General features: G+C 43.5%; 1 protein-coding gene across 1 annotated transcript; it reads left to right on the top strand.

Moving 5' to 3' along the window:
* Positions 1–6,830: 6,830 nt before the first annotated feature.
* RBM15 (RNA binding motif protein 15) lies at positions 6,831–16,373 on the top strand. Its single transcript, XM_072137409.1, has one exon. The coding sequence runs from the start codon at positions 6,920–6,922 to the stop codon at positions 9,446–9,448; it is 2,529 nt and encodes an 842-aa protein (XP_071993510.1). The 5' UTR covers positions 6,831–6,919; the 3' UTR covers positions 9,449–16,373.
* The last annotated feature ends 2,530 nt before the right edge of the window (positions 16,374–18,903 follow it).

The following is an 18,903-nucleotide window of genomic DNA, read 5'->3' on the forward strand; positions in this document are numbered from 1 at the left end:
AGGCAGAGAGGCATGTTTGCACTGCAGGTATCATGTCTTTTTACAATCTGTCTTTAGTGAAAATTAGGTCCCTGGTAAAAGGTTCCCTTTAAGATTTTGTGTTACATGCAAACGTTTTGTGGTGCGGCTTGCGCTTCATGCAACACAAATTTCTGCATTTCGGTGCTCAGTCGGACCATGCGCACATTTAACATGCAGAGTCCAACAGAAATGTGTTACACGCCCTATGTTAAAGATGCCCCCAAAAAAAGTAGTGCACTCTGTCGGAGCAGGGCAGAGGGCGCCACGTTCATGCAGAACGTGCGCAAAAAACTCTGAAACTGGCACACTCTGCAGTATACACAGGCAAACTGTTCTTAGTAAATATGTCCCATAGTCTATTCAGCACAGATAGTGGTGGAATTATGATTTATTCTCAGATCTTAACATCAAAGTTTACACCACCTATTATTTTTGTGCAAAATTGTTAATGTTAGGGCTTGACAGTTTTTCACTAACCCCTTTTGCTGGACAAGGTGCTCGAAAGTGTCTCCACTAATAAGTGTAGAAAACAGAGTGCAAGCCGGGTTGATGGAGCGATTTATGCCAGAATTCTATTCTAAATTTTAATATTAAATCTTTCCCATTGTACAGTAGTGCCAGAATGCATTTCCGATAATGTGAGCAGGGCCTTGGAGAAGGTAGTGCGCCGACTCAGCTTTTGAATGTTTATTAAAATATTGGTAAAATAGCTTTCCTAATGAGTAACAAGCGACCTTAATGCCTCACATTCTAGCCGGATCAGTAGAAAACAGGCAACATTTATTTCACCTCATTTTACCCATTCTCTACAGAAAGTCCAGAAAAGAGCAAAAAAAGATTAAATTACTGACGCTAGAGAGTTGACATACATCTTGTCAGCCATGACTAAGAGCGTACAACGTGCTTGAAACGCGCAGGCTTGAGCCTGTAGCCTACCATCTGGACGCAGTGCTGTAGTGTGTTTCTCTATGTATTGCCCTGTTTGGAGTTTACAATAAAACTTGGAGGTACTTTTTATCCTATGTGCTGGATCGTTTTTCCTTTTGGATTTCTATACTTGCTGAACAAGCTGGTCACGTGGGAATCCGTGCTGCTCGACTGGAAGTCCTCCCTGAAAACCATCGAAACGTGTGAGCCCTACATACCTTCCATACAATTTTTTTTCTATAGACTATATAGAAGAGACTACTTTATTAGCTCCAGGAGGAAGAACTGTATATAATGTAAGGCCCAGGATAGGTTAACTATTCCTCTTCTTACCCCCTCCATTGTAGCCTACACTACTCAAATGAGACTACTGACCCCAGGAGAACAACTTCCATATAATTTAAGAACCAAGCTAGGTTATATATTCCTCCTTATTAGCCCCTCCATCATAGCCTATACTACGCAGAAGAGACTACATAACTGACTGCAGGAGGAGAACCTCTGTATAATGTATGGACAAGACTATGTTATCTATTCTTCCTTATACCCCCTCCATTATAACCTATTCTATTCTATACAGACTACATAGGAGTAGAACCTCTATATAATTTATGGACCAGGCTAGGTCATCTATTCTTCCATATTACCCCCTCCATTATAGCCTATAATACACAGAAGAGATTACATTACTGACTCCAGGAGGAGGAATTCTAAATAATGTACACTCACCGGCCACTTTATTAGGTACACCTGTCCAACTGCTCGTTAACACTTAATTTCTAATCAGCCAATCACATGGCGGCAACTCAGTGCATTTATGCATGTAGACATGGTCAAGACAATCTCCTGCAGTTCAAACCGAGCATCAGTATGGGGAAGAAAGGTGATTTGAGTGCCTTTGAACGTGGCATGGTTGTTGGTGCCAGAAGGGCTGGTCTGAGTATTTCAGAAACTGCTGATCTACTGGGATTTTCACGCACAACCATCTCTAGGGTTTACAGAGAATGGTCCGAAAAAGAAAAAACATCCAGTGAGCGGCAGTTCTGTGGGTGGAAATGCCTTGTTGATGCCAGAGGTCAGAGAAGAATGGGCAGACTGGTTCGAGCTGATAGAAAGGCAACAGTGACTCAAATCGCCACCAGTTACAACCAAGGTAGGCAGAAGAGCATCTCTGAACGCACAGTACGTCGAACTTTGAGGCAGATGGGCTACAGCAGCAGAAGACCACACCGGGTGCCACTCCTTTCAGCTAAGAACAGGAAACTGTGGCTACAATTTGCACAAGCTCATCGAAATTGGGCAGTAGAGGATTGGAAAAACGTTGCCTGGTCTGATGAGTCTCGATTTCTGCTGCGACATTCGGATGGTAGGGTCAGAATTTGGCGTCAACAACATGAAAGCATGGATCCATCCTGCCTTGTATCAACGGTTCAGGCTGGTGGTGGTGGTGTCATGGTGTGGGGAATATTTTCTTGGAACTCTTTGGGCTCCTTGGTACCAATTGAGCATCGTTGCAACGCCACAGCCTACCTGAGTATTGTTGCTGACCATGTCCATCCCTTTATGACCACAATGTACCCAACATCTGATGGCTACTTTCAGCAGGAATCATCTCAGACTGGTTTCTTGAACATGACAATGAGTTCACTGTACTCAAATGGCCTCCACAGTCACCAGATCTCAATCCAATAGAGCATCTTTGGGATGTGGTGGAACTGGAGATTCGCATCATGGATGTGCAGCCGACAAATCTGCGGCAACTGTGTGATGCCATCATGTCAATATGGACCAAAATCTCTGAGGAATGCTTCCAGCACCTTGTTGAATCTATGCCAAGAATTGAGGCAGTTGTGAAGGCAAAAGGGGGTCCGACCCGTTACTAGCATGGTGTACCTAATAAAGTGGCCGGTGAGTGTATGCACCAGGCTACCTTATCTACAGTGTTGCACTGGCCCACCGATGGGCCCTAACGTCTTTTAGCCCCACCCCCAACGTCCATGTCTGGATTTCAACTCTATAAGCTGCGTTCACATTGAGAATGAATCCTTTTTGGTTACAAGTGATGGATAGGATGGAGAAGAAAGACCGACTGAAAGAATACCTGGAATTTAATGAAGGTTCGGTGCCTAGGGTGGTGTTATGGAATGCAATTAAAATGTTTTTACAAGGTGCTCTGGCGAGAGAAATTAAGAAAGTTCAGAACCGATCAAGATAGGTTGGCAGGGACCTGCAGGCAAGAGTGGTGGAGACAGAGGAAGGTCATATTAGGGAAGGAACATGGGAGACGGAGAGCATATGGCTAGAAGCCCAGAAACAACTTAATGCACATCTGATGGAACAGGCAGACAACAAAAGGATGTTCTTGAAGGAGCAGTATTATGCAGAGGGGGAGCTTGAAAAATTAGGAAGGTAGCAAAGTTTCAGATACAAGAGGGGTAGTAGGAGTACTTGAAAACTTTTATAGGCAGCTGTATGCTACTAGAGCGGAGTACACAGGGGCCCAACTAGAGTCATTTTTAGGGGGGGGATTGATATGCCTGAGATAGGGCCGGAGGTGAGAGAGCTATTGGAGACCCCAATCTCTTTAGAAGAACTAGAGACAACAATGGGGGGTATAGCTAATGATAAGGCCTTGGGGATAGGCGGGCTCTCAATAGAGGTCTTTAAGTAATTTGGGGATGTCCTGTTGCCACAGTGGTGGGAGACATTAAAAGAAAGTTTTGAAGGGGGCAGCATAACCACTTCATGTTATGAAGCATTGATTGTGTTTTTTTAAGGGGAAAAGGATGCTCAGCTACCTGACTCCTGTAGGCCAGTGACACTCCTCACTTCAGATATAAAGATTCTAGCCAAGATCTAGCTAATCGGCTATGTCCATTGGTAGGGTCAGGTAGGATACATAGAGACAATCAGCAATTAACCTCAGAAGATTGTTTCTGAACCTGCAGGTGGTGACAGAGAATTGTAATGAGGCGGCGTTAGTCTCTCTAGACGCCGCTAAAGCTTTCTATAGCGTGGAGTGGAGCTACATGTGGGCTGTGTTGGAGAAAGTGGGGTTTGGCCCCAACCTCATAAAGTGGATCCGTCTACTCTATCAGGTCCACAGTGCCCCCTGTCACTGCTGGCATGTTGGATTTGATAACACGGTGGCATGTCTGGGTTTACCCCTTGCAAAGGGGTAACTGCTGGCACTATGGCTTGTCTGGGTTTAAATATAATGTAGGGGAGGAAAGGATTGCATTGTACAAAGACAATGTGCAGCTATTTCTTTCTGATGTTCTGCAGTCACTACCAGTGGTGATGGAGGTATTGGCGAGGTTCGGAGATTTTTGGGTCTGCTTTATTGCTGTTGCCCTGGACTGATTTGTCAAGGTACAATAGGTTGGGGGTTCCGGTTGTAGAGGAATTTAAATGTCTAGGGATACAAGTCACTAGGTCAGTGTTACAAAAGTTACAATTACCCTAATTTAAAAGGGGAATGGCGGTACCGGATCCGTGGGCATACTATATGGCCGCACAATGTCAGCATTTTGAAGGATGGGCATTAGAAGGAGAGGAATCGTGGTGCCCGCTGGTAGTTAGGCACTTTCGGGATACATTGACTCCAGTAGCGATGTGGGAGGCAGCCTGGCTAATAGTGCAAGTCAATGCCTGACATTGTTGTAGAAGGTGTGGTCGCTCTATAGACAGTTGGTCAGGATTGATCCGTGGACGAAGCATACTCGCTTATGGGATAATCCGTGTTTAGGGGAAGTATATATGATGGAGGATAGAGGTTAGGGGATAGAGTCAGAGGGGGATTAACTACCTGCGTCAGCTATATAATGAGTCAACGCTAAAGTCTTTTCAACAACTAACGGAGGAGCTTGGGGGTCCCCAGACATATGTTTTATCGGTACTTACAACTACAGCATTGCCTTCAGTCGCAATTTGAGACTGGTGAGGTTGTTATTTCCTCATTGGTAATGCAAGGAGTGGTCCATGCTAAAAATATGCAAGGACTAATATCTTTACTGTATGGGGAAATTCTGAATAAAATACTAGGGGACCCGTTGACGGAGGTGGGTAGCAAATGGGAATTGGATGTGGGAGCATTGTTAGGTGAGGAATGGAAGGAGATACTAGAGACCCCTAGCAAATTATCCCTGAATGTGGCACAACGCCGATCACAGTTATTTCTGTTTCACAGAGCCTATCTTACCCTGGTCCTGATGAAGAAAATAGGTATTCAAAAAGATGAAAAATGCTTGCAATGTTTATCAGAGGGGGCAGATGTTGTACATATGTTTTGGGCATGTCCAATGCTGAGGGAATTGTGGGGTGGAGTTGGAAGAGTAGTGGATTAAGTGTATGGAGTGGGTGAGCTGAATGATCAAAAAGTTTGCTTGTTGGGGTGTGATGGAGATCCCTAGGGCAGAACAGTTAGCAGAAACTAAGATATTGTATCAGGTCCACAAAACCATTGCCAGACACTGGCTGGATACTATCCCACCAAGGCTTGGGGAAGTAAAAAAAAAAAAAAAGGTGAATACCACACTCAAAATGGAGTTGGGAGTGTATATGAAATGGAATGCACTTAAGGAGTATGTAAAGCAATGGCGTAAATGACTGGAAAGTCCGGGAGTGGGGACAGTAGAGCTGCTCAGGAGATGGGCAAGGCTGTGACTTGGGAGGCCCACGGGTATGAGATTAGGTGACAGGAGAAGGAGAGATATAGGGTCCTGCATTTGGGCACGTTGTCTTCTATCTAGTATTGTTTTTGGGAGATAGGGGAATGGACTGTCAGGTGGAGGGGGGTGTTTGTTGGGTAGGGGTTTGGGCTAAAAAAATAAAATAAAATTGTTATATTTGGTAATGTGTATGTATATCACAGCTATGTATAAAGAAAGCAGTCAATTTGCTGTAAGTATCTGCTTAAATAAAGTCTACTCGATTTAAACAAGAAAAAACAAGTTGGCAAACACATGGGGAAAAAAAGCACTAATTAACACCGATTTTTTTTTTTGGGATGCGTTTGCCTGATGCATTTGTTGTGCATTTGAGACGCAATGAAAATGCACTCTGTAAACACACCTAATAATATACAGGGAATATTCACATGTCGCAGTAGATGGGCGCCCAGAATCTAATTCACCGATGGTCTAAAGCAAGGCGACTGGTGTCCACCCTTGGTCTGTATATACCTGTATATGTGTTACTTGTCCTCTGTTATTCCTCTGGGGTATTTGCAAGACTTGTTTGTAGGCAAATACCTTGACTACCTTTGAGGACTAGACCTTCTACACCCCTATACTTTTTGTTTCCCCCTTTTTTGTGGCGTTTGCTGCATATTGCAGCAAAACACTCACTGGTACCCCACTGGCAGTCATCGGGGGTGGCAAGTGGTTATTGTGACCCGAGGCTTGTTTTATCCCATCTATTACAATGTGCGTTATACACATTGTAATATATGATGTGGATACTCCCCATACACTGCCATACTGTAGTACGGTAGTACATAGCAGGATCAATCACACAACCTTGTTGGGAACTATGCAGTTCACCTTAGTGATATGTTCATACAAGGGAATTTCATGCATTTTTTCCATTTCAAAAGCTGGTTTCTCTGAATGGATTTTTGCAGTGTGGGCATGTGTTGAGAGATGGCACTTCCTAGTACGTTCAGACTTCACATATACTTGATATGAGAGGGGGGCCTTACGTCTAACTACTGCATTCTAGCCTCAGCCATTGCGCTTCGCTATCACCAGTCTCCCTCCTACTGTTAGCTGAAAACGGACATGACGTTTTAAGGCGTAAGCGTCCCCTATATCCCGCCCGCTGCGTTGCAAATGACAGCAAACTCGTCCAATAGTAATTGTAGGTTGGTCAGTATTGTCCAATGAGACTATAGGGCGGATCGTACCGAGCAAAAATTGCAAGATGGCGCCGATAAGCCGTGTATGAGGACGATATCCCTCCACAAGTCACCATGAAAGGAAAAGAGCGCTCCCCGGCTAAAGCCAAACGGTCCCGGGGGGCGGATGATTCTTCTCGGGATCGGTGCGTAAAGAAGCTGAGCTCGGCTAGCGGCAGTAATGGCAGCGGCTCAGCCGGCAAATCCTCAGAGAGCAGCTCCGGCCGCCGCGGCCTGCACCTGGACAAGACCCTCTCCAGCAGCCGAGACTACGAGTCGTCAGGGAGAGGTCCCGGTCTGCACAGTTATGGCTCCCCGGGAGCAAGCAGTGGTAGCGGCAGCAGCAAAGGCGCCGAGAGCAGGGGAGGCGCCACCGGCCGCAGCGCTGAGAGCCGCGGGGAGTCTGAATACAAGTCCCTGCGGATCAGCGAGCTGGGCTCGTCCCTCAGCGATGAAGCCATAGAGGACGGCCTCTTCCACGAGTTCAAGAAGTTCGGGGACGTCAGTGTGAAGATCTCCCGCACCGGGGACGAGCGGGTGGCCCTGGTCAACTTCCGGCGACCAGAGGATGCCCGGGCCGCTAAGCATGCCCGGGGCCGCCTGGTGCTCTACGACCGCCCGCTGAAGATCGAGGCGGTGTATATGCCAGTCAGCAACCGGCGCCGGAGCCGATCCCCGGCCGACAAGGAGCCATACAGCCTGTCCACAGCAGTGTCCTCCCTGCCCGCCCACCGGCACCCGCACAGCCAGCGAGGCCTCTCCCCCGGCGGCCTGGGCTACAGGGATTACCGGCTGCAGCAGCTGGCCCTGGGCCGCTTACCTCCGCCCCCGCCGCCTCCTCTGCCTAGAGACTTGGACCGGGACCGAGACTACAACTTCTACGAGGGCCGGGTGCGGCCTGCCTACTCCCTAGACCCCCGCCTGAGCATCCGAGAGGAGGACAGCTCTCCCGAGAATGACATGAGGGCCAACAGGACTCTGTTTCTGGGCAACCTGGACATCAATGTGACAGAGAGTGAGCTGCGCAGGGCGTTTGAGCGCTTTGGGACAATTACTGAAGTGGACATTAAGAGGGCAGCTCGTGGGCAAAACTCTACTTATGGCTTCATTAAATATGAGAACCTGGACATGGCGCACAGGGCCAAGGTGGCAATGTCTGGCAAGTATATCCTGCGCAACTGTATTAAGATAGGCTATGGCAAGGCCACTCCAACCAATCGCTTGTGGGTAGGGGGGCTGGGGCCCTGGGTGCCAATGGCGTCGCTAGCCCGTGAGTTTGACCGCTTTGGCACAATCAGATCTATTGACTACAGGAAAGGTGACAGCTGGGCCTATATACAGTATGAAAGCCTAGATGCCGCCCAAGCTGCCTGCACACAAATGAGAGGTTTTCCTTTAGGAGGCGAACACAGAAAACTACGTGTGGACTTTGCTGATACAGATCACATCTACCAGCCCCCTTACCTTCAGACATTGCCTGTGCCCCATTATGATTTAGTGGGTGATAGCTTTGCCCATAGGGCACCTGATGCTCTACGAGCCAGAGACCGCACACCACCTCTCTTGTATAGAAACAGAGAAAGAGACTTGTATTCAGATTCTGAATGGGTGCCCTTGCCTGTAAGAGACCGAAACAGAGTTGCTTATGAGCCCCTAGAGACGTTAGATCGACGTGCTGAAGGTTGGTCTTTAGACAGAGATCGGGAAAGAGATGGAGTAAGCAAAGACCTGCCTAGAAAAAGAAGGCTAATGGATGAGAGCCGTCATATTGACCGATCTCCGGAAAGTGAGCGGTCTAGAAAGAGACACTGCAATAGCCCCGATAGAAGTCCTGATGGCAGTGCTGGGAGAGAAAGTCGCTACAGCGATACAGATCGTGCTACCGGACGCAGTGCACAGACCTCACCTGTCCGAGACTGGCGCAGCAGCCTTGAGCGCGGTGTTGCTGATAAGCGTGATCGAAAGAGCTCAAACTCTGTTGAACGAGAGCGAAAACATCGCATTGTAGAAAGTAAGAGCCCTGTAAGAAAAGATGAGCGACCAGAGCCCAACAGTAAAGTCAAGTCACCCCAGAAACCAGATGCAACTCAGAAACTGTGCCTGGCCTGGCAAGGTATGCTGCTTCTGAAAAACAGTAATTTTCCGTCCAATATGCACTTGTTACAAGGCGATCTTTCCGTTGCAACTGGGCTGCTCGTTGAAGGATCCTCAGGTGGGAAAGTCGCCCAGTTAAAAATTACACAACGGCTACGCCTGGATCAACCCAAGCTGGACGAAGTGACGCGTCGCATCAAAGTGGCTGGTCCTAATGGTTATGCCATCCTACTTGCAGTTCCTGGTACATCTGATGGTAATTTCACTGGAGATCAAGCAAGTTCAACCCAACGGCCTCTGAGAAACCTGGTGTCCTACTTAAAGCAAAAACAAGCAGCAGGAGTCATTAGCCTTCCAGTGGGGGGCAGTAAAGATAAGGAGAACACTGGAGTTCTTCATGCTTTTCCACCATGTGAATTTTCTCAGCAGTTCCTGGATTCTACAGCTAAAGCCCTTGCCAAATCTGAAGATGACTACCTTGTAATGATCATAGTGCGTGGGGCCTCCTAATGCAATGTCTATATTCTCATGCACTGTCCACATGGTATTATGGGATACAGTACAAACATTGCGTTTTGGTTTTGCTAATTCATTCTTTGTGCAGTGATATTGTGCCACGCACAGCTACGGTGTATATATAAGGCCATCATCCCTCATTGTAGAAGATATTAATTTTTGTGTGCTTTTTTTTTTTTTTTTTTTTTTTTCCTTTTAGTGCAACTACTTTTTTGCTATTCATCTGTCTGTAACTTTCTTACTTACTGCTTAAACGAGTCACTAAGTACCTACACACCAAACCTATTCATATAGGTTTATACATACTTTATTGTAGGCACATTTATCAATCATTTAAGCTTAACCATGTACCTTGGTTTGGATAGGAAATATTCTAAAAAATAATCACTCCAGAGTATAACACTGCTGGAAAACTTTAGCCAAGATACATGATGCTGGCATAATGGGATTATAGCAAGCCAAATACATCAGATAGCAGTTCCTATGTCCAAACACAGGTGGCTAGAGGGGCTGGAATGTTGGGAACCAACAATGGAATATATGATGAAAGTTTAGAAAAACTTTACATTGTGTATAGCCTGCATGCTCTATTGTATATGTATGTTTAATCTGCAGTGAAATGAAACTTGCTCTTTTTCATCAGCCGTTTCAAGCAGAGGTGCTACATATAGTGTTAAATGTATAGACAAATCCAGCTCTTGAGACTATCCAGAAACACAGATTTCTTATCTTAATGAACTTCTTCATGAACTTACTTAGTGCCCTCTGTTGTGTCACAAGACCTGCATCATAGCTCTAAGAAATCCAGTTCTTTCGGTTTAGTCGTTTTACATGCTCCTCTACTGGAGGGGTAGCATTGAAGGTTATGTGACATGATTCCAATAGGGACATATCAATTGTAAGCTGTGGTAAAAGGCTTGGCCTATTTTGCCAGCTTTTATAGTAGTACATATTGGGAATATGGCACACAAGCATCTTTGGTGCACACCTACCCATGTGTATTGAATGCGAACAGTGAAGAAACATTGCAAGAGGGAAAACATGTTACCAGAGTTTTCTGCAGTGTACAGTTTCTCAGGTTAGGACAGCAAATGTACCAGGGATCTTGGAGAACCTTTCTTTTTGCATTGGTGCTGAGCATAGGGAATGCCTAGGTCATATTTACATCTGACTTGGTTTGCAAACCAAAAAAAACAATCCAGTGGCTTGTGTTGTGGAATACCATGCCATTTGTGATTGTATGTTATTACTCATACTTCATACAAGCCAGATTGTGATCCTGGAAGTTGGAGTAAGCTGGAGCTTACTCAGTTCTGTGAGCACATAAAATTTAAATTTTTTTTGTCTCTCGGTCTGTAGCTCGGTTTTTAATATACAGTAGTTAGATGTGCAGCCTTCAATATCTAGTAGCATCACTTAAAAATTTTTTTTTTTTAATTGTAAGATCCCTTATAGGAGATTTACATCAGTTTTACTGATGGTAGAAGTGTCCTACTAAAATGTTCTTGAGGAATTATGTTCCTCAGAGATTTTTATTCTCTCTACGCTGTGATTTCGGCAATATTGAGTTATAAAAATGATGGTAATCAGTCTGGGGTGCTCCAGCTACGTCATCGTAGAGCCTCCAAGCAACTCATATTTTTATTTATTCACAACCCTGTTGTCCTCGGTGAAATACAAGTCTCGCCTGTCCACAGTAAATACAGAAGGTGACGTGCGGGACTTGTATTGGAATGGGGGGGATCAATTATAACACAAGGCGCCCCAGACTGATGAGCATAGTTTTTAAAACTTGTATTGCCGCAATTACAGCGTATACAGTTATACTAAAGGAAGTCCTGAGGAGCATAGTTCCTCATTAATTTTAGTAGCACACGTTTACCATCAGCAGTAAAACTGAAGGTACATGTCCTTTAAAACCATAATCATGTTAAATAAGCATAGACAAAGCTGTCATTTTTCATGGAGACATAACCAGGCGATTAGCGGCTTTGTAAGTAATTTTGGGTGCCAGTAAAAAAAATGTAGATTTTTATTTGGAAGATATTGCACGATATCTATGTACTTGAGGTTATTGGGGTTTTGGGTATTACATTCCTATAGTATTGCATGATATACCTTTTTTTAATTTTCTTTGTGTATTACTTTTATTTTTATTTTTTTTATAGAATGTGTCTGACATTTCATGAAAGAGCAAAGGACAGCTGATGGCAACTGTGCGTCCATCATGGATCTAGATATGTCAATGTGATGGAACTGCTTATACAATGGCTACTTCCTACCTCCTTGCTTATTACATACCTATTAGATAATTGTGGTATATTTATGTCTGTGGCTGTTTAAAGCATGAAAGCCATTGTATAAGTGTTACAGCTATACTGTTATGTATCTATACTGTATCCCATAATGCAGTCCAGGGTTGTAGATGGTACTACATTTGGTAAATGTAGAAAAATATTTAAATAGCTTCAATGTGCTTTACATTAGAAAGCAGATGAAATGTCAGACAATGAAGGTAATTTCTGATGTGCTTAATGGCTCTGAAATTCTAAGCACCATATTCTCCACATTCCTGCCAGCGTTTCTGGTGATATTACAACCTTCCTGCTTGTTAACAGAAAGATTTCAGACTATGAAGGCAAATAGATTCTGTTTAATGATTTTAATAGCCAGTGATACTTGAGGGGTTATTATGTCCTGCAAGAAAGTCATATCTCATTCTAGATCTGTAATTGTTTAGTACCTGCTTATTAAACAAACTTCAGATGTTTTGTTCAACGTTGAGGTCAAAGGGGTTTCCTAGGACCTACTAGACTCGATCTGTGACCCCTGGTGCACATGCCACTGCTGGCTGTATCATGTGACCACAGTGCTGTACTGTACGCATTGGCTGTGCTCACCTGTTAGTAAATTTTTGCTACTTTATATTGTCTTCATCTTCCATATTATTATGTTCGTTTTATGCCATCATCCAGAAAATCTTCTATGAAGTGAGATGTAAACTGGTTGTATAAAGTCTTGGGGTGTTCTCTGCTGTACTGGTGACTTCTGGAGTAGCTTCATGCCAGTTATTGATGTCAGCTACAGTGAAGAGAGAAATCTGAGGCGGGGAGTCTCTGACAAACATTTTTACATCACTGCAAAGTTGATTTTCTGGATGATGCCCCACACAGGTCCATGAAATAATCAGAGCTGAAGGGTATTTGGCTGTTTAATAAACTAGTAGTGGTTTATTAAGACAATTTCTGCTGACAAGTTTCCTTTAAAAATTACCTAGTGGGAGATGATCTTTAGTCCAGTGCAGAGTAGAACTAGACAGTCCTTTGCTGCGCCAGATGTATTGCGGTTGTAAGGCTGGAAAGTTGTACTATGCAACTCCTATCGGTTGGTCTACTTTGTGGCATCTCAATGTAAAATCTGGTGCACGTGCTATTTCCTGCTAGGTCACATTCCCTTTTAAATTGGAAAACTGCCTGAAAATGGTCTAAAACCCTTGATATTTCAGGTGCTGATTACAGATTGATACATGTCCCCGTTAGTCCTGTACTAATGGTTTTAACAGTGTAGGTGCAGTACTGTGCAGAGCCACTACAAAAGTTGCAGCATGTTAAAGAGATTTGGCCATATGCGGCAGACCCCTTAAATAGTTTTCCAGTATGGTTTTGGCTTTAAGATGGTGTAATGACTTTTCAAAGGAAAGAAAGCTATGGAAACTCGCCAGTGTGTTAGGTGTGTGAATAGGTGCAGCCTGTTCAGTATCTTGTAGGGCAGTGGTGGCGAACCTATGGCACGGGTGCCAGAGGTGGCACTCAGAGCCCTTTCTGTGGGCACTCAGGCCATCACCAGAGATTACTCCAAGTATCTTCCTGCAGCCACACACAGCCCAGATCTTGCTGTGCACAGAGCTATTTTAAAGTGACAGCGCTACCTGGGACTACTGGAGGAGTGGCAAGGTGTGGACAGATCTGGATTATCATTGTAGCTCCTCCTCCGGCCCTGACAATTCTTCCTGTTTATGGGACCCTGGAGGGAAGCTACAATGATCATCCAAATTTCTTCTATTTTCTGCTTTATTGGTGTCCTCAGGTGCCGGTATCAATGAAAGCTGTGACAGAGAAGGGAGTATAAATCACAAATAAAATTTTTGTGTTGGCACTTTTCAATAAATAAGTGGGTCTTGGTTGTAGTTTGGGCACTCGGTCTCTAAAAGGTTCGCCATCACTGTTGTAGGGGCCAGCTACTTGGTCCTATACAAAGACAAACTGACTTTGTTGTCCATAGTTTAGTTATCTCTAAATTGCTTTAAGATGCTATAGGTAGCAAACAGTTTTTCGGATGAACCCACAGAATACAGATGTGAAACTCCTTTTCTAGTTTTAGAAAGCACTTGCATACACATTTATATATTACTGTTCTTTAGAGCTCTGTTAATTGACATGATGGCAGCTGCTTTGTTCTATTGAACATCATGAAATCTTTCTGTAAACAACCTCAGAACAGGTTTTTTGATTTTGGTCCTCACTTTATCCTGCATCAGCTGCTGCAAGTACAATACAGTTCTTGTCATTAATATCCAAAAATGGTTGTTTTTAAGGTACACAAACAACCTCAGAAGGTTAAACCTCCTCTGTTGTCCAGAATTGCAAGCACAAAGTGTAGAACTATACATTTGCTACATCTTAATTTCGATGCCACAATACACCACTACTTGTGGTGGTCCCAAAATCTGTGGAGCAGCAATGGACATAATGTATTATGTATGTATGGTACATCTCTAGTAATATCACTGTAGATCAGTGCTTGCAATTCATACAGTTGTGTCAAATCAATGCATTATCACAGCTAGAAGAGGTGAGACTCTAGTGTTTCATGTAGGCCCCAGACCTTCAGTCCCCTCCCCTGGTACGAGGTCCACATGATGACAATGCTGTGTGCAGCGATCTTCTGTTTCCGATATATTGCTGACTAGAACGTGAAAATTGTACATACTTTTAAAAAAATTAACATGTCTTGAAATTGAAGTATATAAGTAAGCATATCCCACACATTATTTGCTTTTGTTTAAATTGTGCTGTTTGTCAATGCCATTTGTTATGTATTTATGAAAATGCCTATTGTGGCTTGTATACCAAGCAAAACAGTGGCCATTACCTAAGCATCCAACCCTGTGAGGCTTTCTTCACATCTGCATTAAGATTTCTAATGGAGTTTTTAATACAGATTGCATTAGAAATATAGGACATAATGATGCTATGTACAGTTCTGTGTGTCTGCTCATTACTGGGCTTAGTGACTGACATGTAATGCTGTGGCTCCTGCATTACTGCCATTTCATTACCCTGGTCTTGTACCTGAGTACAACAATGAAACAGATGTGAAGTTGCCTACATTTCATGTTGCTGTGATACCTGGGTATGCCCCTAAGAACCTTTCTATGTTTTTAAGTTATTGGTGTAAAGCAAATCATGTTGGGCCCAGTTCACAACAGCATCAAGGGTTTACAGTTACACTATCCATTTTAGGAGCGTCTAACGGAAACTGTAGGTTACCTGTTCAGTATAGACTTTGTCTTCTGTTACCTTATTATATGCTTCCTTTATTAGTAACAAAGCCTAATGGCCAAATGCAGCTGTGAACTTGGCCTAACCGTGGGTTATTCATTAAAGAAAATCTTTTATCACAATCAAGTTTGATAAACAAGGGGCACTTACTCATGGAACCAGGCACAGTGGCTGTGGTAATCTTCTTATATCTATGCCTGGCCGCCCGCTAAAACCAACGTTTAAAATTATGCTAATGAAGCTGAAAGGTTATGGACATGTTATCAGAGCCTCCTGAGCTGACTCTGCACGAGCTGTTACATTGTGAAGCAACGCTTCCCCCTCCCACTGCTGTATACGTCACAAGAAGTGCAGGGGAGGTTGAGTCTGAGATGTGCTGCAACACAGTGTAACCACATGTGAAGCCAGAGAACATAGCCTTTGTGGCTCACTAGCATAATTGTAAAAGTTGATTTTAGAAGTAGTGAGGCCATGGATAACTAATGTAAGACGATTACCACAGTCAGTGTGTAGATCTATGAGCAAGTGTCCCTGGTTTATCATGCCTGATTTTGGTGGTAGACTTCCTTAACACTAACACATTTTGTCTTACCTTTGGTAAACAGTGCAGCTGTCTATATTTCAATGATGGCTGAGCTCTGACTTCCAAGCCAGTCCAAGGGGTTGTCTATCTGAAAGCTGGTGTCAGAAATAAAATGAATAAAAAATTCAAAGCTTGCTCACCTTTTAGCACTGGAAGCTTGGTCCTATTTGGGATTGGTTCATTGGTGGCATGTAGTTGGACAACCCCTTTGACACACATACCTCACATATAGTGAGCTATTAATCTGCTCTGGAGGTTTGTGAACTTTATCAACTTAAAGTAATGGGTTCTTGTGAATGACTGGGCTGTGTCCCTGTGGGGATGACGGGTAGAGCTCTTTTTGGGTTCACTGGTGTAAAATAAGGTAACTGGCAATTACTTGTATTCAGCACTCCATTGTAATGATCTACTTAATGTCTGGTATTTAACTCAACCAATTTTCCTCCTCCTTGTACAGCAGCAAAGCCAGGAGACTGCAGGAATCTGCTCTTGATGTGGCTGCAGAGAAATGGAACAGTGATGGAGGAAAGTGTTTTAGAACTTGCTCAATTTACTATTCTGGCACCCAAAAAAAAGAGAAAAAAAATCCAGAAAAATATGCATATTGTGTATCTGCTTTTGTGATGCCAGTTCCCGTGTTTGAGTGAAAACGTTTGTGCTGTATACACAAGATTTCTGGAAAGTGAGGCATTCCCCTCTCTGGTCATTCAGTCCGTGCACACACTTCAGCTGGTTTTGTTTTTCATTCTCAATAAATTGTTTCTTTTGAGGAAAATGTCTTTTCTGCCTGGAAGTGAATTGACAACAAAGAGCTGACAGTTTTGGTTGAGGGGTATACAATTCCTGATTGTAGCAGACATGTTTGATAATCCTCAGGAAGTAAAACATTGACATGTTTCTCATTTTAAAGTATTTTTCTTTTTCCTTTTTTGTTTATTTTTTAAGTTGAAAACGTTGTGTTGTACAAGTGGAGTATCCGCTAGATCTATTGAACGGATCATGCCGGCTGCTCATGCTCCTTAGGAGGGATCCGTAATGTTCCACAAGAAGCAGAGAACCTCTTCCTATTTCTCAATTGGAGAATACAGTAAAGATTTTGATTTGTTTGGATCATCCGCAATGATCCCGATTTTGTTTTCATTTGAGATTTACTTTTATATCATGTTTCGTTTTCAGCAGTCAAAACACAAAACAATCTCCGTAGCAATAAAAACCATGTAATAAAGAGTTCCCTGACGATTGGAAGAAGCATCTACTTCTGGGATCTGACCTCTGTTTTGTGCATAGGTGGTGTTGACCCAGCAGGAGAAGATTTTCTGTGCGTCACCTATAAGTAATCCTTTTAAATGGTCAGTGTGAGGCCATTGGGAAGGGTTCAGTGACACACTGGATATGCATTGATTCTGGTATTTAGCCCGGGAACCACTGTGTGTGCCTTATACACTGAGGTCAAGCATGAATTCTTTGGAGCCTTCCTTGAAATGAAATTTGCTACATCCTTCTGTACCATGTTTTGCACTTTGTAGCTCCCTGTTGGAAGTCAATTGCTGTTACAAACGCATAGAATGTTACAGCAGGATATGACAAGGCACACAGCACCTAGTGAAGAACATGCGGAGCCTTTTGTATCTTGCCTCTGATCTTGGTCAGGATGCAACATTGACAGAGGTGGTGAAGTCGTGCATGCGATGATCTGTTGCATCTGTTACCATTTCCATCTACGAGCGGATGGGAAGAGAGTGGGTGATGGCTGCATCCACATGAGATGACAGGTGGATGTCCACTGCCCTGATAACTTCTCTGCAGGTGGGTTCCCACGGAGGTCTCTTGTACAAAGGTAAGGTAGTGAAAGATCAAAGTGCAAATCGGTTATCTCCTTACACAAATGATTCAAACCCTCATAGCAGTCTGTATACAAGCTATGTACAAGATTTATGATTTTATCTGTTCTGCATAATCCTAACATATTTACATGGAGTCTTACATAAAAGCGAGCCTGTCACCAGGAATGTCATTTTTAGCTAGCGACAAGTTCCAATGGCTTATGCTATGCTAATTTTATATGTTAGCATTCTGAATCATTTAAGTAGTGCGTGGGTTTAATTCACATTACTTGGCACTCTGCCTGCAGCGTGTGGCGAGACCCCCGGGAGGGGCTGCGACAGCCTGTGTGTGCTTGTCAGTCGCCTCTCCACACTTAAGCAGCTCCCTCACCCCTACCCATTTTTTGTGATTTGCATTGAGTGGGGAGGGAGGGGGATGTGGTGGAGTAGAGAAAAAAATACATGAGGACACAAAGACTGCAGCTGCCCCTCCCCCGAGACTCGCCACGTCCTGCTAGCAGAGAACCAGGTAATGTGAATTAAGCTTATATAAAGTACTGAAATGCTGACAGAATGCTGACAAAGGCATTTTTAAATTGTCATAGCATAGGCTGTTGGAACCTGTCACCAGATAAGAATGACCTTCCTGGTGACAGGTTAGCTGTAAGATGCATTTAATTATGCTTACACATTGCACACACAATCAACTGTTTTTATCATTCTTAAAATGTTTTAAATTTATTTTTTTACTTTTCAGAAAACATTGAGTAAAATCTGGTAGATTGCTAAACAAATATTTTTTCTATACCAAGTTTTTTTTCTTTAACGGTGGATCTGCTTTCCATTTTAGTAAAGAGTTGTATTACACATGAAGTAAGGGTTCTGGAGCATCTCCTTTTGTAAACATATTGTGCTATTTTTCTTCCAGAAATTTATTAATAAAATCTTTTGCCCACAGGCGAGGTGGTTCCAACAAACTCAATCCTCTCAACTTGGTGATACCCATTTTGCGGGTCTTTTTTTTTTGTTTTGTTTTTGAATTTTTATATTTAAAGGAAACCTACCATTTAGAATGGTAGGTGTAAGCTGTAAGTACCGGGCACCAGCTCAGGGTGAGCTGGTGCCGGTACTTACTTTTGTTAGTGTTATAAATCGCGGTTTTAACACTTTTTAAACTTTAGAGCAGAAGAGGCTTCGGCGCTGCACGCGACCGTGTGCACGCAACATCTTCGCTATTTCCTATGTAGGCGCGCGCACGATCGTGCACACGCAGCGCCAAAGCCTCTTCTGCTCTAAAGTTTAAACAGTGTTAAAACCGCGATACTGCGGTTTATAACACTAACGAAAGTAAGTACCGGCACCAGCTCACCCTGAGCTAGTGCTCGGTACTTACAGCTTACCCCTGCCATTCTAACTGGTAGGTTTCCTTTAATGAACATTTAATTTTTAAAATGTTTTTAAAATTTTAATTATCAGACCAAA

This window comes from Engystomops pustulosus, chromosome 2, assembly GCF_040894005.1.
Source record: "Engystomops pustulosus chromosome 2, aEngPut4.maternal, whole genome shotgun sequence".
Lineage (NCBI taxonomy): Eukaryota > Metazoa > Chordata > Amphibia > Anura > Leptodactylidae > Engystomops > Engystomops pustulosus.